Source organism: Mastomys coucha, unplaced genomic scaffold, assembly GCF_008632895.1.
Source record: "Mastomys coucha isolate ucsf_1 unplaced genomic scaffold, UCSF_Mcou_1 pScaffold20, whole genome shotgun sequence".
NCBI lineage: Eukaryota > Metazoa > Chordata > Mammalia > Rodentia > Muridae > Mastomys > Mastomys coucha.
The window spans coordinates 142,427,073-142,454,664 of NW_022196903.1; the positions used below are offsets into that span (position 1 = coordinate 142,427,073).

Genomic DNA, 27,592 nt, shown 5'->3' on the forward strand with positions numbered 1-27,592 from the left:
GAGGGCAGAATCAGACCCACAAATTAGAGCAGAATTATCTAAAATGCAAATGCAAACTGTCAAATTTTACCAATTCTAAAACGCCACCAGCTTTCCAGTGTGCCGTGTTCTTATTTATAAGGAAAAAAAATATCTGAAATTACAGTTGGAAGCTGCACCCCAATTTCAGAGAAGCCAAGATGTGGGGAAGAAATGACAGGTAGTTAGTTTGTAAACCAGTTTGTGTATGATGTTGATTTGCCAAAGGCTGGGAAATTTCCATGGAGTCTTTCTAGATCTGAGTACTGGTCATAATTCTTACAAAGCACAGGGGCAAGACTGAAGCTTTATTTATTGAACATGGAGGACATGGAGCAGAGCTGAGGCCATAGCAATACCACAGCCATAATGTTTGGACCCATTTGTTGATCTTGCGGGAAAGCAATGGTATTACTCCAACCTTACAGTTTAAACACTCCACAACTTAGATCCAAACACTTTCTCCTCATATCTTTAAAAGTTATGCAAGACTCAGGCATGGAGGCAGAGGCAAGAGGTTGACTGGCTGAGTTCCAGTCAACCCAAAGAATATGGTGAGACCCTGTCTTAAAAAGAAAATAAGTAGGCGTTTAGACCATAATCTATGGGTCAGATTGGTGGGCCTCTTTGTAGGACATTTGTTATTGCATGTTTCCCCAATAAACATGGTGCCAGACAAGCCAGTGTGTGCACTGTTATATAATTCATATTCTCTCCCTCCATAATGTCTAAAGAACTGACAAAAAAGTATGAAAAGAAAAATCATATAAAAAGTCCAAGTAGATCTGAATAAAAACAACAAAGTCTTTCAAGAACAACAAATAATAAAAATAGGGGGTGTGCAAGTGAAGTATAAAATCCACAGACAGAATTACACACAGCACAAAGACAGACAGTGAGAGAACTGATAGAGTCAGACCTGCTTATATCACTTGGGACTTAAAAAAACAGACAAGAAGATTAACTGTGAGAGCAGGTAAGTAAGAATGGAGGAAAATGAGAAAGTCAGCACATTTAGCAGGAGACCCAGAAGGGAAAGGGGGAAACACTGAAGCAAAACAGTACTGAATTTCCAGCTGGGAAAGAGCCCAGTTCCCACGATCGGGACTCTTAACACATCCCAAGCACAGTAAGCAAAAGAAACCTACACACATCTCACCTTTGAAGATGCGCAAAGACCCCAAACCAAAACAAGACCTTAAAAAAAAAAAAAAAAAAAAAAAAAAGATTTACTTATGATTATATCTAAGTACACTGTAGCTGTCTTCAGATGCACCAGAAGAGGGCAGCAGATCTCACTACGGATGGTTGTGAATGTGGTTGCTGGGATTTGGACTCAGGACCTTCAGAAGAGCAGTCAGTGCTCTTAACCAAAACAAGACCTTAAAAAAGGAGCCAGATAGAGGCTAGAAAGATGGCTCAGTCAGTAGAATAGTTAGCCTTGCAGTCATGAGGACATATGTTCTAATCCCAGCACCTGCATAGAAAACTAAGCATGACCACACAGGGTGAAGAGCAGTCAGCACTGCTGGGCTTTCTGCCTGCCACCCCAGTTCTGGGTTTAGGGAGAGAACCTGTCATAAGGGAATAAGGCAGGGAAAGGTAGAGTAAGAGATACCCAGTATCCTCCTCTGGCCTCCACATGTGTGCAGGGGTGTACACACACACACACACACACACACACACAAACACCACTATCTTACATACAGGAAAAAATATAACCTAGTCTGTATACACACACAACAAACATATAAAGGAAGGCTGCAAAAAATGCTACCCGTGACAGGAAAACCTGGAAATTCAATTTTCTTTCTGCTGTTCTTGATAATAGCTGACAGATACGCTCTCCAGTCTATATAGCATCATGCTGAGAATTATACTACTGTGAAGAGACTGGAACGTCCCTACCACTACCGTGAAGTTTCGGAGAGAAGAAGGGAATTCAATGCCATAAAAGAAAAAAAAACTCCATTTTTTTAATTTCTACTCAAAATTCAACTTTTATGGAAAAAAGGTACATAAAAGTGAAACTAGTATCATTCAGGCTGTCTTACTACAATCTAAAATTTAGTATGAAACTCTCGGCCAAGTCCTTAATGTAGCTACATCTTGTACTGAATTATCAGATCATCATGTAATAAAGGCAGAATTGAGGAACACCAGTGAATAATCATGTTTATAAAATGCCGTACCAGATAAATGTGCCACAAGCTATATAACTTATTTCTTGTTCATAATTAATTATGCATTCTACAGAGATGAACGCTTCAGCAATAAAGCCCCTATCATTACAGGAAAGCTGTTCACTGTGCTGGCTACTTCACAGTCATCATCTGCCACAGGACTCGGGTGTCCAAAAATAGATCTGAGGGTCATTACTGGGCCAATTTCCAGTGAGAAAACAATGTCATCTAAAACGTAAAATATTAAGTCTATTATTCAAGTTCAAAGGTTTGGCTTTGCCTTCTGAGACATACATCAGAAAAGTGCCAGTGACCCCCAGGACAGGCTACCTATTAGAAGGAAAATTCCATCCTGGCTTTTTGTGACATTTTTAAGAGCTAAAACTTTATAGAGAGACCCACCTCAGCTCAGAATTTCACAGCTCAACTGAGCATGCTGCCAAGTTCTCAGTCTGAGCAGAATCTAAAATCACACGGTGTTCTGGGGCATCCAACACGCCTCTGGAAACAATGCAGGCACAGGGGACACCACCCACCCCCAGTCCCCAGAGACCAGAGCCTGGCTTCTGAGACAGAGCTGTAGAGAACCAAAGTGGGGAGGGAAGGAAGCAGGTCTCTGGAAAGCACCCCAGAGCTCCCCTCAATAGCTGAGGGTTTTAAGACGAAAAAAAAAAAAAAGTAAAAGCCAGCTTTAAGGATACTCGGGACATTTACAAATCTCATTTACTGTTAGTAGTGGATTCACTCCATCTCAGTCTGAAAACAGCATCCTTAGACTTTTAATAAAGTCCTCTCCATCCCCCAAGACATAAGTAAGGCACACAGCCAAGACAAGCACACTAGCAGAGCACACAGACCTTGTTCCTGCAGGGGGCAATCAAGCCCAGACTCCATCCTGCTGTTTCTAGAATTCTCCCTGTCCTCTTCCACACTCATCACCAGCCTTTTAACCAAACCTGACAGCACTGCTCACCAATCCTATAACCACCTCAGGATTCCTGCCCCAGGTTAAATCCCGGGCATGCCAGCATGGTGCTTGTGAACTGCAGGATGAAGATTCCTTGGGAAGGAAGAATACTCCCAAAAACAGAGCAAGAGGAGTCAGAAAGGCAACAGCTTCAACACAACCAACCTGGCCTGTTCAGGTGGAGACTCTTTTTTTTTGTTTGTTTGGTTTTCGAGATAGGGTTTCTCTGTGTAGCTCTGGCTGTCCTGGAACTCACTCTATAGACCAGGCTGGCCTCAAACTCAGAAATCCACCAGCCTCTGCCTCCCAAGTGCTGGGATTAAAGGCGTGCGCAGCTCCACGGCTCGGCAGGTGGAGACTCTTAACTACAAAGAGAAGGGCTGCTGGGAGGGTAATAGGCTCTCTGTACAAGCATGAAGACCTGAGTTCAATTCCAGTACTTACGTAAAAAAACTGGGGATGTGCTGGTAATGCCAGTGCTGAGAGGTAGAGACAGGAAGGTCCCTGAGGTTTGTTAGTTAAATAAACCAGTCCAGGGAGAGAATGTCTCAAACAGTAAGATGGAAAGCAATGAGAGACATACTTGGCTTCAACTACGGGCCTTCACATACATGTGCACATACACAGGCACACATGCGCGCGCACAAACACACACACACACACACACACACACACACACACACACAAAGTAAATGTACTCAGAAAAGATCATCCCTTCCAAATACTTGGCCTGTGTAACTTCTGTGTATCATGGATGCAGTTAGAAGATATTGAATTCTGCAACAAGGCAGCCAGCAACCTCCTCCTGAACCTCATAGGAGGCTCTGCTGGGCACAGCAGGGGCACAGCCCCCTGCTTGGTTTTGATTAGATAGAGAGCAGTTTCAGTGCAATTAACCCACTCGACTGTCAAAGCACAGTGGAGAAACCATCCCACATGGTGCATAATGGCACAAGAGCGGTGCACAAGGAAAGATTCAGCCTGTGAATGATAGGGGCTGTATGGGAAAAAAGCAGGGTGGGAAGGAACAGTATTGCCCTTGGATGTTTTTCAGAAATTTGCTGAGGTTTTGCATATGGCTAAGGAACCCCAGATTACAGGCAGGATGCTTGGGAACATGGGGAACCAGACACCTGTGTCTGTTTCAAATATTAAGTTAGAAGGTTTGGGGTTTTTGTATGGCTTTGTTTTGTTTTCCAGCTTGCATCTATAGTTGCCATGGCAGCAAATATCAATCTCCTGAGACAGAAAAGAGGGAGAAGAGACTGTAGACGATTAGTCTTTAGCAGAAACCTAACCGGCCATACAACATAGAAGTTTGATTTGTTACTCTAACTGTAGGAGCCCTTGAAGAGAGGAGGAAACTCTGTTAAGATGCTAGAGAGGTCTTCATCAGACTATTACAGCTCAGGGTTGAAATTCCAAAGTGTAAAGTAAATGACAACGTGTGTCCCCATGAGCGCCAGGCTCTGCTTCTGGACCCAGTGGCCTGCTCAGCTATGACAGAGCATGTGAACCAAGGGGCAAAAGAAACAGTGCCAGATGTTGTCAATGCCTGGGACCTGGAAAGAAGCAACTGGCAGCAAGGCCACACTTAGGGTAGGCACATGGGGAGGAACAGGGGCAGGCCAGCTTACTTCGCTAGTGTCTGCTGGACAGTGCTGAACAGGACATTTATAATATGGACAGGGCAGGAATGCAGAGTTAGGAGACCAGTGCTTGCAGCCTGGGATGGGCCGTACGTGCCAGCCACCACAGGAGCCACATTAGGGGAGCCACTCCTGTACCATCTCAGAACACTTGAACTGGGTACTACTTGTAAGTACAGGCCCTTGAAAGAGCCCACAGATGGGAAGATCTGCAAAGCTCTGCTTTACACCAATTCTAGCTCTACCAACCCAGCAAATGCACACCTTCAGTGACACACTTCTTGGTTCAAATCTCTACCTTTGGCTTACTGGCAATCGGGGTGTAGGTATGTTTCAGAATTCTGCTTCTGTTTCCATCAGCAAAGTTATCTCAGTGGGCTCTTCGATGGTTTCCACTATTGCTGTTGTTTGGGGGTGGAGGTTGGAAGGGCATGTTCTCCTTATGAAAACCAGATGGCTTGAAAAGGCCACACCCTCTTGCCCCAGCATCAAGATAGCTTCCTGCAGGACCTCTTCCTCCCAGTGGTGGAAATGCCAGCTCTGCCAGCTCTGCCATCGTCACTGGCCTGAGGTCTTGGCCCTGGTCCCAGTAAACAGTTAGTTTACAATTATCCTCCCCAAGTACCTAATTTGAATGCACCAGCACTGTCCAGTGATAATGTCTATTATTGAATTACCTAAGGAAGCTCTTCACACATATGAGAAGTGGGAGACACTAGAAATGAGGAAGTATATGCAATACAGAATTCATATCCTAGACTTAATGTGCTTGGCACACATCTGAGTCCCTCCAGGGGTCTAAACACAATTTATTTTTCTCAATAAAATTATGCTTCAATCCTAGATCCAGAGAGCTTGCCTCAGTGCAACAAAAACCAGCTGATGTATATCCAGTTGACAGGCTGATGAAGAGGGGTAGAAAGGGGATGAGCTGCCCATACAACTCCTGATCCGGAAGAAAGACACAGCTGAAATAGCACATTGTGGATTCCTATATAAAGTACTCATTTTTGGAAAGATTTTATCTGGGAAAGTAAGGGTTAGAATAAATACAAGAAGGTAAGGTTTGGAACTTTTCTATCAGATCAAACCACTGTGTACCTCCATAGAAATACCACACACACACACACACACACACACACACAAACACACACACACACACACACACATTCTCTCTCTGTGTCTCTGTCTCTCTCTCTCAATCTTTCTTTCTCTCTCTCTCATTCTCTCTCTCTTTTTCCCTCTCTCTCTCCCTTCCCCCCTCTCTCTCCATCTGTCTCTCTCTGTCTCTGTCTCTCTCTGTCTCTCTCCCTCTCTCCCTCTCTCTGTTTCTCTCTCTCTCTCTCTCTCTCTCTCTCTCTCTCTCTCTCTCTCTCTCTCTCTCTCTCTCTCTCTCTCTCTCTCTCTCCCTCCCTCTCTCTCTCTCTCTCTCTCTCCCTCCCTCCCCCCTCTCATTAGGAGGCAGATGGATTGAGCTAGATGAATTATCAGTAGTATGTTTCTCCTAAAACTCCAAGCCTGTAGCTTCCAGAGTCAGGCCTCCACTTCTCCTTAAGATGAGAAAAACCTAACATAGCATCTAAATATTACCCACGCCTTGAAACCAGAAAATATGATTCCTTCTTGTACCCCTGCCTCTCCTCAATCTGATTTCCCTCAAGTGTGCACAGATTATACTTTCTTAATCACCTCTGAGGAGGGACAGCATAGCGGACACTCTGCTACTTGTACCAGAGACTGTGGAATTAGCAATAATAAAACTCATTTATTTCCCTATGCCAACATATCTACCTGCCCTTTTTCCCAGCTATTTCTGATGAAAATAAAACTCATTAAACCTTGTAATAATCTTTCTCAGTTTCCAAATGTTAATAATTAACTTACTACTAATCTACTTGGTATAAGAAAGGGGAGAAACCACTCAGAAGCTCCATTTACTTGTTTACACGGGAGGGGCAGCCTCATGATGCCATTTTGTTAGTATTTGTGGATGCTATGCATGGGAACCCTTGCTTCTTGGAGAGGCTCATCTTGTTAACACTAAACAGGTGCAAACACCACGCATTTTTAAAATCATTTTTACTTTACATACATTACCTCTGTATATGTTTGTGTACCACATGTGTGCTATGCCCTTAGAGGCCAGAAGAGGGCATCAGATCTCCTGGAATGGGAGTTATAGACCTTAGTGAGCCATACCTTGGGTCCTCTGGAAGATCAGCCAATACTCCTAACCACAAAACCATCTCTCCAGCCCAATCACCCCCATGTATTCTTGAGGAACATCACAAATTGGAATTTAGAGGAAACCACTCCCAGTGAGTTGTAATACAATAATAAAACTATTTTGGGCAGCAGTTTTCTGTCAGTATGATCTGGTTCTTACTCTAAGAGACATTAATATGGCAAAAAAGCGGGGATGGATGAATAAAGTTTATCAAAGCAGACTTTAACAGCATAAAAGGAAAGCAGTACTCAGTAAGGGTTATGCTCTTGAGATAAAGTTAAATAAAATAATAAAATGTGTAGGGACAGCTCCTGCTTTTGTAAATACTACTACATGACAAAATGTAGAAAAGTCTCTGATTTTAATGTTATTTTTCTCTCTCATTTACTTGAAAGAAGCTAGCTAAACAAATAAAATCAATATGTAAAGGATATGCATACATTAGCTGCATTTAAATGCTAAGACGGAAGAGAATTGCTGCTCTACATCAACACTGAGGTACACCCTGCTCTACATCCACACTGGTACAGCCTGCTCTACATCCATACTGAGGTACAGCCTGCTCTCCATATAATATGTTGTCACTGTAGTTAGTTAAAGCCTCTGTTACAGGGTTAAAGATTTCTGACCCTAGTGATCCAATTCTTCCAAAATGTTCACATCCCATATGGTTCCAGAATATTCCTTTTTCTTACTCTATCATTTTCCTTAGCTATTATTTTCTTGTGTTCCTTCCTTTTTCTCTGTTAGAACATTTGGCCAACTTTATTGCAATTTCCATAAACTTGGATATGGATTGTGACTATATCTTTTGATTAGAATATCCCCTTCCGGGCTGGAGAGATGGCTCAGTGGTTAAGAGCACTGACTGCACTTCCAGAGGTCCTGAGTTCAATTCCCAGCAACCACATGGTGGCTCACAACCATCTGTAATGAGATTTGATGCCCTCCTCTGGGGTGTCTGAAGACAGCTACAGTGTATTTACGTATAATAAATAAATAAAAAAAAAAGAATATCCCCTTCCTGGGGTCAATCAATTGAATATAAAAATATAAATAATAGCTGGGCGGTGGTGGCACATGCCTTTAATCATAGCACTTGGGAGGCAGAGGCAGGTGGATTTCTGAATTCAATGCTAGCCTGGTCTACAAAGTGAGTTTCAGGACAGCTATGGCTTTACACACAGAAACCCTGTCTCAAAAAATCCAAAACAACAACAACAAAAAAATGTAAATGATGTACACAGCATGGCATTAAGGGATAAACTAAAGACATTAAAATCCTTCTGCAAAGGGTAAACATATTACAGGCTATAAAGACATGGCAGGCAAGGACCAGCCATGATGCAGTGTGCCTTAGAAGGTAGGAAAAAACTCAACTGTGTTGGTAAAAGCATTCACAGGGTGGAACTGTGGCTCAGTGGCAAAGAGCTTACCTACCAAGCTCACCAGGCACATCTCTGGAGTCCATTTCTAATGCCAAGATGGGGGTGGGCAGGATTAAAGGAGTGTCTTTCGATGAGAAAGATTATTGAGAGTGGCTAAGGTATTGGTACCAAGGCAGATGGGAAAAGAAAACCAGGATATTAGGAGTGTGGGCACATTTCAGTGGGAGGCCACTGATCGGGTGCAGACTCTCACAGCATGTAGGAACAGGGACACAAACTGAGCCTAAAGATAAATCATCCATGGGCACACACACACACGCACACACACGCACACGCACATGCACACACACACACACACACACACACACACACAGACACGTGCACACACACACACACATGCACAGATACGTGCACACACATGCACAAAGGCTCTATAGAACAAGACTCAACCTTATCCTAACCATGGCCCTTACTGCTTCCTAGCTTGATGCCCTCATTCATAAAATGTTGATAAATACTGAATCCATCTAGAACAGGTATTGAAGCATTAAGCTGAAAACTTCTCATCACAAGGCTTAGCACAAACCAAGCCAGCTATTCCTATGCATGAAGGCCACACTGTGTGCCTGAGTCCCTGCTATTCTACACAACATGTCGTCTCCAAGAATCATTCTAATTTCCATCTTCAGGGTACATTCCACCACCTCCTCCTTCTAGATGCAACTTGACACAATTTGCAGTTGGGATAGCTTTACACCCCGCAGTGAGAGTGACTTTCTATTGAGCCTCTTCCCAATTCTCCTTGTCCCTCTCAGTTTCTGTGCCATCAATAATTCTGCACTCAGCATGCTATACTCGCTTTACCTCCTCAAGACAGCTCTGCTTGCTGCACGGTTCTGTCTGGGAACTTTCTACCCTTCATTTTGATAACCCAAGGCTTTCTTTCCTCGTGACAGTTTCTATAGCACATTAATGCACTGGAGTTGCTTACTTGTTTTCCTCTGAAGACTTACACCTAACACTTGCTTGGAAGAATGGTTTGCTTCTGCTCTGAATGCACAAGCCCCTGTGCCTTCTGTAGTACACTGGTCTGTGTTCCAGGATAGAAAGGGTCCTGAAAACCATGTTGTTGCATCTACTCTCTTGATAAGCCCACAAAGGTTGTTCATTAAACTATGAGTCCAATGGTTCAGTCATTAAGCTGCTTGCTGTTCACTCATGAGTGCCTGAGTTCAGTCCCTCTATAGGGTCAATTATGCTGTTCTGTGCTTTTAATCTTAGAGCTGGGAAGGCAGAGACAGGAGGATCCCTGGAGCTCACTGGCAGCTAACCAAACATTCTTGACAAGTCCCAAGCCAGAGAGAGACTGTCTCAAATCAAAACCAATATGTTAGCACCTGAGGAAAACCAGCTGAGGTTGACCTCTGGCCTCCATATGCACACATGTACACTGACTAACATGCACATCCATGAAAATGTATAAACTACATACACATGAGCATATGTTCTCTAACACACAGCCTCTAGTCCTTTCCTAATGCAATAGTGCTTTTTGTCTCTGTAAATTTCTATATTTCTGTTAACCTTCAGGAAAATACAAATATGATATCCACAGAGACTGTTTTTATCTGCTGGAACAACTTGCTGTGCTAGTCTCTCTCTAAGAGATGACACGTCATTACTAACCTGAAGAATAGTTACATGATCTAATTCTTTCCAGCAGGCTCTAAGAGATGCAAGCATTCCCATATGGATGACTCCCTAACCTCTGCCTTTGACTCAGGCCATCCTTCCTCATGTATTTCTGACACTTGGCATATCCTCTGAGCTGCTGTAGCACAAAGATAGGCAGTGTGTGCAAATAAGCCTGGTAGCCCCAGGTTACACTGGCAGTTCTACAGAACTATCCACATAGCTGTGAAACTACCCAGGAGAAGACTTTCAGAACATACCACTTTTGGCCAGGGAGACAATTCAGTTGGTGAAGTAGTTGTGGTGCAAGCAAGGGGACCTGAGTTCAAACTCCAGAACCTACATAGAAAAACAAGGCATGGTGGCAGACTTATAGTCCCAGTGCTGAGGTGACAGAGACAGGAGATCTCCTGGGTTCTCGAGCCAGCCACCCGAGCCTAACTGAATTCCAGACCAGTGAGAAACTCAATAAACAATTCTCTTGAAGAATGGCCAGGGTTGACTTCTGGCCTCTGCACATGTGCACTCGCAGGCACATGCATATATAATAATCATGAACACAAAAACACATATACCACACTTTCCAAACCTTTGATACAAGGTGGGTATGGGCCATGGTTTTTAAGTTCCTCTTTAGTCTTCCTAATGTGGAACTTTTGTTTTCTTGTTTTGCTTTGCAGAACAGAAGTCATGACAGGAAGCATTTCCGGGAGAAACAAGTTCTTTGTAATGCAGGGGAGCTCTGCCTTGATGCTCTGGGGCTGTCCCACAATCTGTGGATCTTTTGAATGAGCTTGTTCTTGTTGCTGTTATTCTTGGTTTTGTTTTGAGCTTGCTTCTGACAGTGTTTGGCTTCCATTATAAGTGCCAGTTCTTCCAGACTAAAAATAAAAATATCTAAGAGTTTCAAACACTGAGTCATATTGCAAACATGTTTTCATTCAGCCCCAGAGTGAAGGTGACCTGGGTCAGGAGAGCAGAGACTCAGCCTATGACACCCACTCAGAAGATCCATCCTTATACTGATGAGGGATGCTTTGGGAAGCTGTAAAAATTCCCAGTAGAAGTAGCCTTGTGTTTGCAAAGCAGAAAAAGGCAGGATCATGCTCTGGAATCTATTGGAGGATTGTCTTCAAGGAGCATTGCTATTCTTCCTGGGTCTCCAGGAAGAAGATCTGGAGTCTGTACTATTCAGATCATCAAAGCACCAGAAAAGTCATGTGAGGATCCCATGAGTTCCAATTGTGAAAAGTTCTTAAAACTCTGTCTGTATGTGTATGTGTACATGCATACACACACACACACACACACACACACACACACGCAGTGTCTAGGAAGGACTCTATTTGGATTTCTTTTTTCTTTTTTCTTTTTTTCTTTTTTTTTTCGAGACAGGGTTTCTCTGTGTAGCCCCGGCTGTCCTGGAACTCACTTTGTAGACCGGCTGGGCCTCGAACTCAGAAATCCGCCTGCCTCTGCCTCCCAAGTGCTGGGATTAAAGGTGTGCACCACCACCGCCCGGCTCTATTTTGGAATTTAATATCATATCCAATAAGAAAACTATGACCTCATCTTCCAGCTGGTGATGTTTAATGAATGCCAATAAAGGTACAGGAACCACATTAGCAGATGTGGAGAAAGCTAACTGCTCATGTCAGAAATCTGGTAAGATGGGTGAGTCCCGCTCAGAGTCACTGCTGGCTTTAGCGGTTTTGACACTCAAATGTAAGGAGAACAACATTGGCAGCCACCGTTCAGCAGGTGCATGAGTGCATGAGGTGACCAGAAGTAGGAGAGACATAGATAAGTATGAATCAGCCTTGTATCTTTTACAGTTGCCCAAAATTGGATCTCTCTGGGTTATTGAAGATTCAAAGAAAGTTGTCCATCAGGCCCATCATAGCCCAAAGGACCAGATGAGAAATGGATGAAACCTTAAAATCCCTAGGAATACACTTGAGTCTCAGCCACACACATCTCTGACCCATTTCTTATGTGGAGATCCACTGTGGGACCAGATTAACCAGAGGGTGAAGCTTTGCTGACAGGGAGGAAGTGGTCCTGGCACCCTCTTACAGAAACCTCACTCAGTCCCCACCCTAAGTAGCTGTGAAGGGACCAAGAACAACACTGGCGAGGCAGATGCTTCCTGAGCAATGCTAATTCATTCCTTAGAAAAAGAAAGAGATGGAGAAAATATGATGAAATAGGAACGTAGAAGTCTATGGTGCTGTTTCTCATAGTCTCAGTATTTTAAATTTCTCAGACAGAGGCAGAACAGCAGCTTTTCTCATTTCTGTTATCGTTCTCTAGAAACAGTCACAAGAAGCACGGCTTGTGTCCACATGGAAGACTTCCAGGTCCACAGGGAGACAGTACTGAGCCCCACAACCCATCACCAGAAAATGTCACCCCTGAGAGATTCCACAACAGGACAACATGACCTTCTAGCAAAAAGCTCAGAAGGAAGAACAGGCCAGGCTGTGCCTGTCCCCGAATGGCCATCTCACACTGTCCCGAAGAGCTTTTCAATAATGTAATGCATCCCACCAAATACTTTGCTTTATGGTGAAGGGTCTCAAGTCTCACCCACTCACCTTGAGCCAAGCACACTGACATCTAATGAGGAAAATAAGACTGTCCCTCAGAGGGCCACAGTTTGGGCCCCAAAGCAGCCAAATGCTGGCAGTAGATCAATACCTACAGTGAATATTTGCTTTCCCCAGTGGTGGGCATTTCTAGAAGCTGTTCATAAATCTTTGCAGAAAAACATTACAGTCTGAAGAATTAAAACTTCTACAGTCTTAAGAAGCCTGGACAGGTAAGCAAACAGCTATGGGTTCAAATCCAAGACCATCCAGTTTCCAGCTGTGTACTGCAGTGAAGTTATATAGTCTCTGGGCCCTAGGATCTTCTTGGTTTACATATATAACAAAAGTGGAACAAAGACAAGCTCACTTAAGGGACATGGATTCTGGAGTCATACAAGAGATTAGGTCTGAGATTTGGTAGCTTGGTCATCTGATTGTTAATCTATCAAAGTAAGAAAACTAGGCCTAGATCTTATAAATGATGCAACCACATGAAGAGTCTGGCATGAGGCTCTGCCTTTCATTTAAGGACAGTGATGAGGAGACCTATATCCCAAGGGCTTGGTGACAGTCAGTGCAGGGGTCAAGCCACATGACAGACATTTCCTACTGGTTCCTTTTTACCTACAATGACAGGAAGACAATGGATAACAAATCAAAATCCTCAAGACATTGAAAGTTAGAGGTATTAAACTGTGATCTGACCTCTGCCAACTCCAATTGTAGAAGAAGCTGGGCATCTTCAGATAAGGAGCTACACCAAGGCTTCTGCTAAACTCTTCACATAAGCCATGCCATCTGTAATAATCACCTAGTCATCCTCTTGAACTCTAGAAATCAGCTAATGTAACTTTTACTGCTACTAAATGAGAGATCTCATTTAAACCACTTTGTGTGCCTCTGGGCCCCATACACAACTACACATGCTGTGGCTCTCCATCACTCCATGTGAGCCAGTATGAAAACTCTAGAGTGACTTTTGTGAGGAACTACATCCATGGGGTCCTTCAGGACAACATACTATTTTCCTTAAGTGACCACTCAACTGCATCAGCCTCAAGTTCTAACAGCCAGAGTCTGACACTGATTTCAGTCAGATCAGTCTTGGGCACAGAGGGCTCCAGCAGATAGCAGCTGCCATTGGACATTGGAGTACTTCCTCCATCACCATGGAACACCCAGATAATATTGGACCACAGAACTTCTTATCAATCAAACCAGAAAAAGACATCTGCAGCTTCCTCTGCCACTTAGAAAAGTAACTATGTGCTCCAAAATATAACAGTTGCCCAGACACAATGAACATAAGAAAAAATAAGTGTTTTAAGCAGAAGCCAGAAATCATGATGATAAGCTAAGTATACTATACAAATAACAGTAAGGGGTTAGCAGCCCACAGGGTTCTGTGCCCATGCTCTTTGAAAGACAGTCATGAATTGAAAGGACTTAACTCAATAAACAGGTAGAGACAAATGACATCCTGTCCCTGTTGTTGTGACTGATATTCTGACAAAGAGTAACATAGGGAAAGAAAGGGACTATTGGGCTTACAATCCTTATCCATCACTGAAGTGATGTCAAGGCAGAGTCTAGGAGCAGCTCCAGTCAAAAACAGTGGGAAATGGATGTGCCCATACTGCCTGCCAACTGGCTGTGTCTAGCTTTTTCCTGTCTGATATAGTTCAGGGCTCCCTGCCCTGTAATGTGCTGCCCACAGTGAGCTGGATCTTCCTACATCAATAAAATAAAAATCAAGATAATCCCCTACAGACACATCCAGAGGCAATTTCACAATGAAGGCTTTCTTGTCAGGTGATTCTAGGTCTGACAAGGTGACTTCTAACCACTGAGGCCCATGAGAAAACTGCTCTTCTGAAGTTCCTGTCAACTTCTTTCAAATATGAATATTTTACAAAAATACAAAACTCTAAGAATAAATAAGCACATTTTACAGAGACTGAGGCAGTAGGATCACTGCAACTTAGGTGCTAGCCTAAGCTACACAGTGAGTTTAAGCATCCTTACCTCAACAAAGGATTCTTTTATGTAAATAAAATACATATAAACATACATTATAGTTGGTATATATACCTATGTACATTTGACATAACTTTAATAGAAAATATTAAGCTTTCACATTCACACAAAACTCAGTCACAGTTTCAAAAAGTCTAGAACTATCATTAGGTAATTCTGAAAACTGAACGACTTGTGCTCAGGGTTTCCTGCAGAGAAATCTAATTCAGACAAGCCCACACAGCACACTGCCTAGCATGCACCCGGTAGAGATGCCTGAGCATCACGCCAGCAGACCTCCCTGCTTCTGTCCAGAACTGCCCACACTGAGCTTTGGGCCTGGGAGGACCATGCCACCCCCTAGCTCTCTGTGTCACCATAACAGACTCAGCTAGAACCAGACTTCCTGGTAGAAAGGTGACCTCTTTGGTGCACTCTCTAATTCTATCCTTGTGTTTCCAACTGTCAGGGAAATCATCCCTTTATTTGCATGATCTCCTAGAGCTAGCCCAGGCTGGGCTAACCACTCTACTTATTGAGAATGAATTATGACATAATAATCATAGTTCATCTTTTATGTTAAACTGAACTAAGAGAGGAGCTATAAAGACAGGATGAGGGTAGAATGCAATACTCAAACAAAAACAACATCAACATTAATAGCAGCAACAACAAAATCAGTCTTTAAAGAAGGAAGGGATGGCAAAACAGCTTCAGGGGGTAAGGGAGCTTGCTGACAAGCTTGATAACCTGAGTTCAAATCCCAGAACCCACATGATGGAAGAAAATCATCTTCTACAGTTGAGGTCACATGAGTGAGTGCTATAGTATATACCTCACACATATACACACAAAATTAAAAAATAGATAAGTGTACCAAAGAGTGGAAAGTAAAACTATATATTTAAATTAACAATCAAAGGAGATACCAGGAAGTTCTAGTAAGGCAAAACCAAATAAATATACGCATTGACCTGGTGGTCACTGTGTCTAGAAACCAAGCTCAATGTCAACCCATGTGAATCCTTCCAGTAAATGATCCTTAAGATGAGTGGGCTGTGCACACAGAATAAATGTGCATTATTCCAGTGAGTCAGTAATCTGACAGATGATTTAAGGACATCTAGGAGGGCTGGAAGCAGTGTGTTTAATATTTAGAAGTTCATCTTTTTAATGTGGACATTTTCCATCAATACACTGACTTGGGCAGTATAAGAGTCTAGAGTAGAAAAGGAAATGAGGGAGAAAAGATGACAACCCAAACATAGCAGAATGTTCTCTTGCAATCTGTGCCAGTGCTCCTGAGAACCACTGTGGGAGTCAGCCTGGATCAGCCTCCTGCTTCAGTTTCCAGTATCACAGTGAGTAGAGGGTGGTAATTAAAAAGCTGAGGAAGAGTGACCTCCCAGAAGCTTCCAGGGAAAGCCATGAAAGCAGATTCAAGAGGAAACAGCAAGCCACACAGTCCATCCCACCTCAGCCTCCCTGTATCTTTTCAATGTAAGAAAAATCAATACAGAACACAGAACAAACATGGTAGAGAGAACAGACTCCCACAAGCTGCCCTCTACCCATCACATGTAGACTGTGGGGCACACATGCACAGTTAATTGAGTAAATTAAAAATCAGTATGGAACCAAGTGTGGTGTCTCATACTTGTTTTTTTTTTTTTTGTTTTGTTTTTGTTTTTGTTTTTTGTTTTTTTTTTTTTTTTCGAGACAGGGTTTCTCTGTATAGCCCTGGCTGTCCTGGAACTCACTCTGGAGACCAGGCTGGCCTCGAACTCAGAAATCCACCTGCCTCTGCCTCCCAAGTGCTGGGATTAAAGGCGTGCGCCACCACCGCCCAGCTGTGTCTCATACTTGTAATGGCACCACTCAGGCACCTATGGCAAAAAAGACCTGGGCTACAGAGTGAGATTCTGTCTCAAAAGAAAAAAAGTTAAAGGGGTTGGGAGAAACAAGGAGAAGGGAAAAGAGGAGGGGAAACTGAGGAAGAGAAAAAGAAAGAAATAGCAAGGGAGGAAGGAAAGGAGGAAGGAAGAGAAGGACAGAAAGGAAGAATAGGGGTAGATGTGGAGTGAAGAGGTAAAAACAAGATCTACATCTCAGCAACCATCCCAAGAGACACAAGCGGGAAGTACACACTGCCTCTCCTTTCTTATCTACAGCTCCAGGAAGATCTGGAAATAACTAGTTCTTCCAAGAACAAAAGGCGAAGCAAAATACTATCCAAACACTCCTAGTGGCCCACATTGTTCCTAACTTTCATAACAACTGAGGCAAGGGAGTCAGGAGGGTTCACATTCCAGACATTGTGTTCTGAGCCACCCACTGCCAGCACTTGTGAATGTCTGGATACAGGCAGGCACCCCATCTGGGTGACCAGAAAGGTTTATCTGACCAGTCACAGCTCCACAGGAGAGTGGAGGGAGCAGCTGACTGAGGAAACCCCAGTCTCCTCCACACCCTCCCTACCCTACCCTATCCACTCTCTGTTCAAGCAAGATCATCTTTTCCAATCAAAGCTTTTCATCTTCATCTATTGAAGATTTCCATTTGAAAGCTACATTCCATCACTTGAAATCAAATATAAAGTATTAAAAAAAATCTATTATAAATGTTTAACTGTTGGTGATAACACATTCTGCACCACTCAAGAACCAAAATACCAGTTAATACAAACATTGGCCCTTCTTTCCATAGAACTCTGGCTGGCTATTTCAATTTTTTTAATTATGCTATATTAATTGCCATTATCCCCTAAAATCAATACTTATGTTCATTTAAACAGTTTAGCAATACATATGTAGGCTAAATCACTAAAAGCAAATCTGCGAAGTCAATAACTTGGGGTGATTTTAAAATCAGTATGTATCCCCAGCTTATAGAGAGAATGAAGACTGTGGTTTGAGCAATATGAACAACATGAAACATTTATAAATCCATACCATAAGGCACATCTCCCTAAAATTATTGGGTCATCTATTTAAAAACCCTCACACAGCAAGTCTTTGTTACTGCATTTCCATCCTTGTTTATTACTGTAACATTTTATTCAGTCCTAGCTCTCAATGTATCAAAATTATTAATTGGGCTGGACATCATAATGCTTGTAACCCCAGAACTCAGAGGACTGAAGCAAGAGGACCAGGAGTTCAAGGCTAGCATTGGCTATGCATTTATTTTTAAGCCAGTAGTCTCAGAAGTGAAAAATAACTATGTTTGAGACTCTAAGGAAGAAGCTCGCATCTGTCAGTGGCCTACAACCACAGTCGGTCTACTCTTCTGCTAAGCATGGGCAACTTCCCACCATGACTATGGAAGTGTTTGACTTTCTTGTTCTATTTCCTTCTAGCATATTGTAAGCTCATAGAAAGGAAGTTGCCAAGCACTATAAGTCAAACCAAGACTAAACAACTTCCCTTCATAAACACAGGAAAGAAAAAATGATGGTTACAAACGGAAAAGGGCTCCGACACTCTTCTCACACTAGTCTTTACATAATATAATGTGCGCATGTCTACACGTCTGTGTGTGTGATCTTAACACTTGTGAAAGTCACAATGAAAACTTACTCTAAGCTCATTTCGTATTAACTCATGTGCTTCTCACCCTTACCCCAGGGGGCAAGTACACAGAAGGAAACAGAGCTGAAATCATTCCAACTACTCAACACCTGGCAAACCAGACCCTCAGAACCTAGTGCACTGCTCTGAGAATCCATTGCTTACATCACAGCCTTTGGTAAGGATTACAGCTCCAAGCTGTAATTAACACTTATCTTGTAGATGCTGGCTACCCATGGGTACTACTGTAGAGCCTATGATATTGATCACAAAGAAATAATGGTTCCACTGATTATCCCCCATTGTAACTGAATTTTCAAATCATTTGCATTTTCACAATTCTATCTTCCTTTCATTAGATTAACTGACCTTCAAAAAGTATCAAGAATCTTTGTTCCTTTTCAAGACGTGTGTTGCTTTGAGATTTGGCAACATTTGGTATTATGCAACTCATGACACCTGATCAAAGCACATGCCAGGCAACTGTTAAAGCAACAAACTCAAATCCCAAAGAAATGTCTGAAACCACAGTGATTTATGACCTGGCACAGAAGAATATCTTATGAAAGAATATTTATATATCCCCTGAGCATTCATATTACTATGACAAACTACTACTGATTTTTAATACAATCATGCCAGGGGCTACACTGCAAAAAGAGAAAGAGGGGAAAATCAGCCAGATGACAAAGGAATTGACTAAAGGAGCAGAGAAATAGCAGTGAACAGCCAGCAATACCCAAAGATCTCTCCAAGTTCAGCAAAAGGAGAGAGAGCAGGTTGGTGGTCTTGAAGTCACAGCTACCATGTTCTAAACCATAGGAGCCAGACACTGGATATCCAGATGGCGTCTGCTGAGCTGCTAAAAAGCAGACAACCTGAGACCCCTTCCAGGAGCCTGTTGTGATGGTGACAGGTTTGAGTGCCAACCAGAAATGCCTGTACCCAGTGGCTCTCTCCTTCAACATATGTCTCCGTGTCTCCACTTGGAAGCAGACACCTAGCTTGATGGCTCTGTGCTAAAAAGGGAAGGACCCGATCAGCCTCTGACTGCAATTCACAGTGGATACAGAAGCTAACTAGGCAGAGCAGAACAAAGCAGGACTGCCAGCCCCTTCAAAAGCACCAACTGCTCCCATAAATTAAATGGGTGTTGCCTCCTGAGTGCGTGACATGTATGGTAGAAGATTTCAGTGCTGAGGCTCCTGAGGCCAGCCAAGGCTATGTTGAAGCCATTCACTGTGCACTGGGCTCGGCCCAAGATGGAGCAGAAAGTCAACCAGCTCTGGGAGATACTTTCTGCTAATACCACATACTAGGCATGGTTGCTGTTCCTACCCACTCTCAGTTCATGGATAGGAAATAGTAAGAGGGAAAAACCACCCTGTGTTCATCTTCTCCATCTAAGAAGAAAATGGTCCTTCTGATCAGTTCCAGATTTGAAAGAAACTACTTTAAGGTCACTAAAAACTTTAATTTCACACTGTCTCCAAATACACAGTTCGTGCTAACTGAGCCTTACAACTCTGATACCATCAGGGTATTTTAAGATAAGATTTTAATTTATTTTTAAAATTATTTTATAGCAAATGTCTTGCTGTGTAGGGATGGGGTGCATGCCTATAACTGCAGCACTCTGGAGGCTAAGTCAGGAGTGTCTTAGTCTACTCAAGAAAACTACAGATCACCATGCATGTGAGGCTAAATAAGAGTCCTTCACTTAAGCAGGTGACTGAGAACAGGCTCTTGTCACAAAGAACTCTCAGCCCCAAGGCATTTTTATAATAGATCCGTCCCCAGCAAGAATAAAGGAATCCCTTGATCTATCCAACAGTTTACAAGCATCATTTCAAAGAAGAAGATAGAATTTATTTGCTCTATCAAACAAGATATGGCTTTAGATGGGAGGTTTAGGTCAGAGAAACCTGACTTCTCAAGTTCAAGGATAGCCTGGGCTGTGTCATGAGTCTCTAGCCAGCCTTTGCTATATAAGGAGACTCTTTCTCCAATAACAACAAGAATGTAAATAAAGGTATAAATCTTTCAGCTTTTCCTTCAGTCCTAGGGCAAACACCAGCACTCTATCCACCTTCCGAATAAATCATGTCCTTCTCCTAAGAGGACAAATGCCTGCACTTCACCTCTCCAGAACTGTAAAACTTACCAGCAGTCCTGAGGCCTAATTACCAAAGAGTATAGGGTCTGGAAAAAGTCCAGGTAATACACTAAAGAAAAGCCAGCAACCCATGAAGGACTAAGATTAGATTAGGGTATCCAAATGGTCCAAATGACAGCACCCTAGAAATGAACAAGTTTAAAGCTATTTGGTAGTAAATAACTCAGGGCCAATGAGGTGGCATAGCAGATTGTGGCACTTGTTACCTGGGCTGACCACTTGAGCTCAATCCACAAGACCCATATGGAAGGAGAGAACAGACTCCCACAAGTTGTCCTCTGCCTTTACACTCAGTGGCATGGCTGCCTCCACAAACATACAAAACAAATAAAATAAACATACATTTTAATATAGTTTCAAATATGCTCATTCAAGGCATGGGTGGTTCAGGTGGTAGAATTCTCACCTGCCAAATATGCTCATTGATTTCTCATATTCTCAGCACAAAAAATTATGCCTTGCATGCACAGAGGAGCGGGGTGGGTCATGATGGCAGGATGATGGGCCACAGAAAAGGGGAAGGTGCAGAGGGCGTGTACAAGAAACATTGTGCACAGTGCCTACTGTGACTGCTGTGGCCTATGGAATCAACTGACTATATATGTGAAGAACAAAGACGCAATTTCATTTAGTACTCTCTGAACTTCCTAACATGAAAGGGAAGGTGTGCAAGCGTGTGTGTGTGTGTGTGTGTGTGTGTGTGTGTGTGTGTGTGTGTTTTATATCTTTCATATAGTGGAGGTTTGTTGACATACAAAGCATTTCACATACAGTGATTCAGCAAATAGTTCTACTAGTCAACTGTGGTCTTACTCCAGGGCATAGGCCCTCAGCTCTCCATCTCCCAATATACTTTTGACCCATAAGACAATCACAGACAGTTTTTCTGAATGATGCCCCAGGGTGGCGTTCACCAGCTGGGGCTGCTTAGGAATGAGGCAGAATCAGCTTGTTTAGGGACTCTTAACTGCAGAGTTCCTACCAATCTCTCTCTGAGGCTGAGTCCTACCTTTCTCTCCCGCCTGGAGTAGAAACCACCATGAATAATACAATGGCTGTGGGCAAAAGAAAGTGTCAAGAGCTGACTGTGATGGTGCTGTTTTCCAGCTGTACCCATCTACTTGACTCCATTGTTCAACCACTTGACTCATTGTTCATATTGCCCCTTGATGATGATGAAGTGTTATGCCAGCAAGTCGTTATGGGATGCTTATGATGTGCCTCACAGAACAGTCAAGACCAAAGCATTAGGGAGCAATAGGCTGATCTCATGTTTTAAACTAAATACAGCAAAGTATCTTGTGGTGGAACTGTCCAGCAGTGTACATATGCATAAGTAGTGTGCAAACCTCTGACCACACATTGGTTGGCATGACCTATATGCTTCTTGCTTGAACACTTTCCGTTCTATGAACAATGACTATTACCAGGGATCCCTTTTTTCCTCACTTGGATCTGAGATGACTAATACCAACTGCCTTCACTGGTTTATTTCTCCAGTGTCTTTCCTTCCCAAATGCTCACTAACTACAATGCAATGCATAGAAAAGGAACCCAGAGCCCTTAGGCTTTATGCATCTTACCTGGCTCTTCAACATTCTCATAATACAATGCCAGAAGTAGGTATGAACATATTCATACCAGTAAACTGTATTCCCATTCATATATGCATAATTATAAATTTCCCCATGCTTTCTCACATGTCTAAGGCTCTCCTATTGTCTTCTCTGTCTGAAGTCTAAAGCTTCTGCCCAGAAAATTTGGAATAGCACCCATCAGTGTTCCTACTATATAGCACTCAGCTGTCTATGTCACAGATGTTCTATAAATTTGTCTATAACTCAAAGAGAGAGAGAGAGAGAGAGAGAGAGAGAGAGAGAGAGAGAGACAATCACAGACAAAAACAAGCCGATAAATCAATGCCCTGCAACAGGTTTTCCTCCTGTGTTAGATTTTTCCCTGAATTAGGAAACTCCTGAAAACAACACTTTATATGACGATTCTTGGTTCAACTTTTGTTAAGTTAAACCAAAACAGAAAACTCCCACATTATCTCTCCCTGCTCCATAGACAGCCTCACTGCACCCTGGGGTTCAGAGGCCCACAGGATCATGACATAGCATCCACAATGCAGAACTATGCAAGGCTCCTTTTGTTGCTGCAATAAAACATTCTAACCAAAAGCAACTTGGGGGAAGAAATGGTTTATCTGGCTTCTACTTCAGGTCAGGGCAAGAACTTAAAGCAGACCATGTAGGAACTCTGCTGAAGACTGACTGGCTCCCTCAAAGGCTTGTGCTCAGCCATCTTTCTTATCCAACACCAGATCAGGATGGCAATGGTCCCATTCACACTGGGCTGGGTCCTCCTACATCAATTAATAATTAGAACAATCACACACACCACATGCTACAGGCTAATCAGATCTGCACAATTCCTCAGCTGAGTCTTCTATCCTAGGTTGACTCTAGGCTGTATCAAGTTGACAGTTAACGCTAACAGGAGAAGAATTAGGGTGCGGGATCTGCCACATAGCGGATGAACTCCAGTTGCCAATTCTCTCGTTCTTGATGTGCAGCACAAACACCTTTGGTCCTGACAGACAGTCTGGCATGCTACATTTAGGCTAACAGAGAGTAAGCAAAGGAACTGTGATTTAACGTTCTGTCTGCAGAGCCAGGCTTCTTAAGAAGCAGGATGCCATCGCCTCTCTGAACTCAGTGCCCTTACCCAATCACATCTGATAAAAGAATAAGCAGAGTTTTCAAAAACAATTTTTAATAATAAATTTATACTCAAATACATGCCACATCCATCACAGCCTTCTTTCCCTGGGAGGGAAAAATGATCCTTGCGTACAGGTAAGAGTGTGGCTCATTTCCAGAACACTGGTGTCCTGGATGGAGATGCAGAATGCAATCTGCAGAAGCATGTTGCCTAAGTCTCTCCCAGTCCTCATGATGACACAAGGATGACTGCATGAATCTACACCCAGAGGAGCCATGAAGGAGCCAGGGTCACACAAGCTGGTCCAAGTGAGACCTCCATTGTGGCACTCAGTGCTCACCAGGACTCTGAACTCAAATGCTGATAAGTGGCAGAGCACAGGTCTGAGTGACAGCCCAGCTCCAGCCCTGCCACCAATACATGCTAACTTTGAGCATGGGCAAGGTTCTTGACCTTTTAAGGATCCCAGTGTTTTTTAGTCTTGAGAAAGATAATATTGACCCTCAACAGACACTGTGATAGACATGAAGTAACAGCAGGATGTGTAAATCTCTCTCTTCTCTACCCAGTAAACAGCAGGTGGATGACCAAAACAAGTTTGTTTCAGTTTCACAATGAACCTGCTTCCTTGGTGTTCAAGGAGCTAATTGGAATAGTAGTTGACTAATTGTTTTAAACTCATCCATCATTAAAAATCAAGTTATCTAAACTTAAAAAAATTGTATTTTTTTTTTTTTTAAAAAAAGTGTTGTCAACTCTGGGCATTTCCTAGTTAGATGACACAGTGAACTTGGCTCATGAGATGCCAAGTGTCTGTTTCATCTGTCTAGTGGAAACTGCAGAGTGACAGGCATCAGTTACTCTATGCCCAGTGATGTCATGCCACAGCTTGGCATCAGCTGTGGTGGGAACATCTACATAGAAGTGGGTGTACAATGAATCAGATGTCATCTTTAAAGAGTCAGTCAGAGGATATGAGCGTGCCACCTGCAGGGTTTTTTTGCCTTTATGCCTCTTGGTCTAATATCTTTCATCTCTCCTTATATAGTTCACCTGCACACAATGTGGGCCTGCACCCCACACACAAAATTTAAAATAAAAATTAAAAAAAAATACCTAACGTTCTTCTATTTAACATTATTTTCTCCCTACTATGTCATTTCCAGTTCTGAAAATTTTTCCCATAGTTGATTCCAACCCACTCTTACTGCCCACTCACTTATTCATCTTACAAACATTTAAATAACTACTAGCCAAAGACTGCATTCAGAACTTGGGATTGACTGCCAGCAACACAGAGCAAGTTTCCACCCTCAAGATGCTCACAGTCAATCTAGACTAACTTCCCAGACCACACCGAAAGTCCCCAACCCATAGCCAAGACCATTGAGGGGAGGAAGGTTGTCCAAAGACCTGGTTCAGCACGGTAGCTCTGCAGTCTCTATCCGCTGCAGCATCAGGCAATGCATGACCCAAGAAAGGGATGGGGGGGAGGGGAAGGGCAGAACCCAGCCTCATACCTCATCAGAGACCACACTGCTCTCGGGGACGCGGGGAATCCACTACTCTTGGGTTCAGGTGGCAATGGTGAATGGCAGCCTCCCCAGGAGTCCTTGTGTGGGAAGCGCTGCTTTCTGTTCTCACGGTGGGGGTGGGCTTGCTGAGAGGATGGCTGGGGGCTCCCAGGCTGCCCCGAGTTGTGCTGACAGAGCGCCCCATTGCTCCTAAATCATTCACAGAATTGAGGAAAAAACAACAAGTCAGACAAAATGGCAAGACCGCAACAAGAAGCAACCATCCTTATCTTCCTAGCAGAGATCCCTGAAAGTATGGGGTCTCAAATTGCCAAGTCCCCATTTCTGCTATTTACAACTATCTATTTTCAAAAGCAGAACTGTGTTACAAGTTTTGCCTTTTCAGTTTACTTTCACTGACACATCTTCACTGCACAAGCTGCTAGGTTTCATGTATTCGCAAGTAAGTGCATGATGTATTTTAACCCTATTCCCCCAAACCCTCTAACCTTCCCTTTCCTGTCCATTTTCCTCCCCGTTATCCCCAGGACAGTCTCCCTTTAACATCTTAGATGTATATACACACATACACATATATGCAACTATATAACCCACAAATGAGAAGGAAAATGTGATAATTGTCTTTCTGACTGAATTTACCACATATGATGATCTCCAGTTACATCCATTTTCCTACAAATGATACCATGTCTTTCTTCTTTATAGCTGAACTCCATTGTATATAAATACCACATTGACTTTATAGAATCCTCTGCTGATAGACACCTAGGTTGATTCCATACCTAGCTGTTGCAACTCGTGCTATAATAAAGATTCATGTGCATGTCTCTGTGGGATGTTGACTTGGAGTCTTTCAGGTAAATATCCAGAAACACTGTAGCTGGGTTATATGGTAGATCTACCTTCGATTTTCTGAGTAACATCCATCCTGATTTCCACATGTCTGGATTAATTTGCTTTTCTACCAGAAGTGCACAAGTTCTCCCTTGGATCTACAGCTGTATCAGCAGTTGTCATTCTTTCCCCTTAATGACTACATGTAAAACTACAAAGAACTGTGGATTTGATTGGGGAAGAAAATTCTACACACTTGAGCTTCTGATACTCCCCAGTCAGTCTTAGCATCACAATCCACACAGCAAAGTAAGTGCACTTTTATAGCTTAAGAAGAAAATGGGGCACTCAGTAAGCTGTCTGTTTAACTGGAAAACTACATGACCTGTGAGTGAGTGTACACAGATGGTCAAGACTGGTTCCAGCCAACCTCCTAACGCTCTCTCAGGTCAGAGGACTAGAGGAAGCAGGCAGGCCTCAGGTTCACAGAGCTCACTCACGGGTAACAGCCATCAGAGCTTGGAAACTCAAAACAAGCTTCATAATACCATTTTCCTTGTGAATCAAGATCCCCTCAGCAGCACACAGCTCATACAAACTGCAGACTGGTAGTTAGTACAGCTGCTTTCCATTCCAGGTGTGAACTCTTAGAACCATGAAGCAGAATGAACCCTCCCTCCTTCAAGTTAATTTGTCAGGTTTACCATAAAAAGTAAAGTAACTAAGACCACAGCAAAGGTTGAAAATGACTTACAACTTGTCCTGCTTGTGGGAGGGGGAGAAGAAATCATAAACCAAGCACACTCCAAACACGGTGATGCCTGTCTCTTTCACCAGCATGGCACAGGTCCCCAGAAACAAACTGAGCAGCAGGAAGAAGGGAGAAGCCGTCCGGGGGAAGCACTGCCCTGCACAGCCCTGATCCAGACTCCTGCAAAGCAAGTTGGGAATTCCCTTATCAACACATGGGTTGCTATGGAAAGGTCCCTATTGGAGAGGTAGCTCATGTAGAACAAGGTGTTCTGAGCAAGGATTTCTCCAAGAGCATTCACCATGCAACTATTTAAAACTGTTAAGATGGAAGATGGCTGGAGAGATGGCGCAGTCCTGCTACTCTGCTGGAGGAAGGGAGTTTAGTTCCCAGAACCCACGTCAGAAAGCTCAGAGCCTCCTGTAACTGCAGCTCCAGTAAATCATGTACCTTCTTCAGAGTTCCTTGAGAACGCACACAAATGTGTGCATAGAAACTCAGAGAACACACATTTTTTTAAAAAAATCTTTTAAAATATTGGTTAAAGGGAAAAGAGTCCAAAAATATCAACTCAGAACTTAAATTACAGTATGCAAATTATGATACAATATGATTTGTAATGAATGAATGATAAAAGAAGTCATTTAAAACAGTTACATAAGGATAGATTTAGTAGATAGGAGGATGTTCAAGTGAATATGTCCAAGAAAATAACACACATTACTAACTCATATGCATGAAGTGGGAAGCCGGATTTCCTGGTACAACCCACAGATATACAGTTAGAAAATAGGACACCATGCTGCATAAATGGGAGAATAGCACGGTAGCAAGGACCAGGTAAATGAGAGATGTCAAGTGCTCATCACCACAACTAGATGGAAGGGTTTTTACTCCCTTCTATGCATAAGACAGAAAAGAGAGATGTAAATAGCATTCTCTCTATGATAGAACAATAGGTTTTGAACATTTTTCCTTTCTTTTGGCTAATCTGTTTTCTTGAATTTATTTTCTTTTTTTTCAAACTTTTTTTTAGATTTGTTTTTATTTTTATTCTTATTTATTTTAATTTTGTTTTGTTTTGTTTTTCGAGACAGAGTTTTTCTGTATAGCCCTGGCTGTCCTGGAACTCACTCGGTAGACCAGGCTGGCCTCAAACTCAGAAATCCACCTGCCTCTGCTTCCCAAGTGCTGGGATTAAAGGCATGAACCACCACTTCCCAGTTTGAATTTATTTTCAATGTACATGTTTTGGGCAACCTTTTAATT

The 27,592-nt window shown here is 42.8% G+C and overlaps 1 protein-coding gene across 2 annotated transcripts in view; it reads right to left on the reverse strand.

The window, feature by feature from the left end:
• Tmtc1 (transmembrane O-mannosyltransferase targeting cadherins 1) overlaps positions 1-27,592 on the reverse strand; it is a 208,883-nt gene that overhangs the window by 151,061 nt on the left and 30,230 nt on the right. For both annotated transcript variants that reach the window (XM_031383952.1, XM_031383953.1), the window contains exons 4-5: positions 26,327-26,503; positions 24,724-24,927 (exon numbers count right to left, since the gene is read on the reverse strand). In XM_031383952.1, the coding sequence (XP_031239812.1) occupies positions 24,724-24,927; positions 26,327-26,503 (381 nt within the window). The remainder of the gene's footprint in view (positions 1-24,723; positions 24,928-26,326; positions 26,504-27,592) is intronic.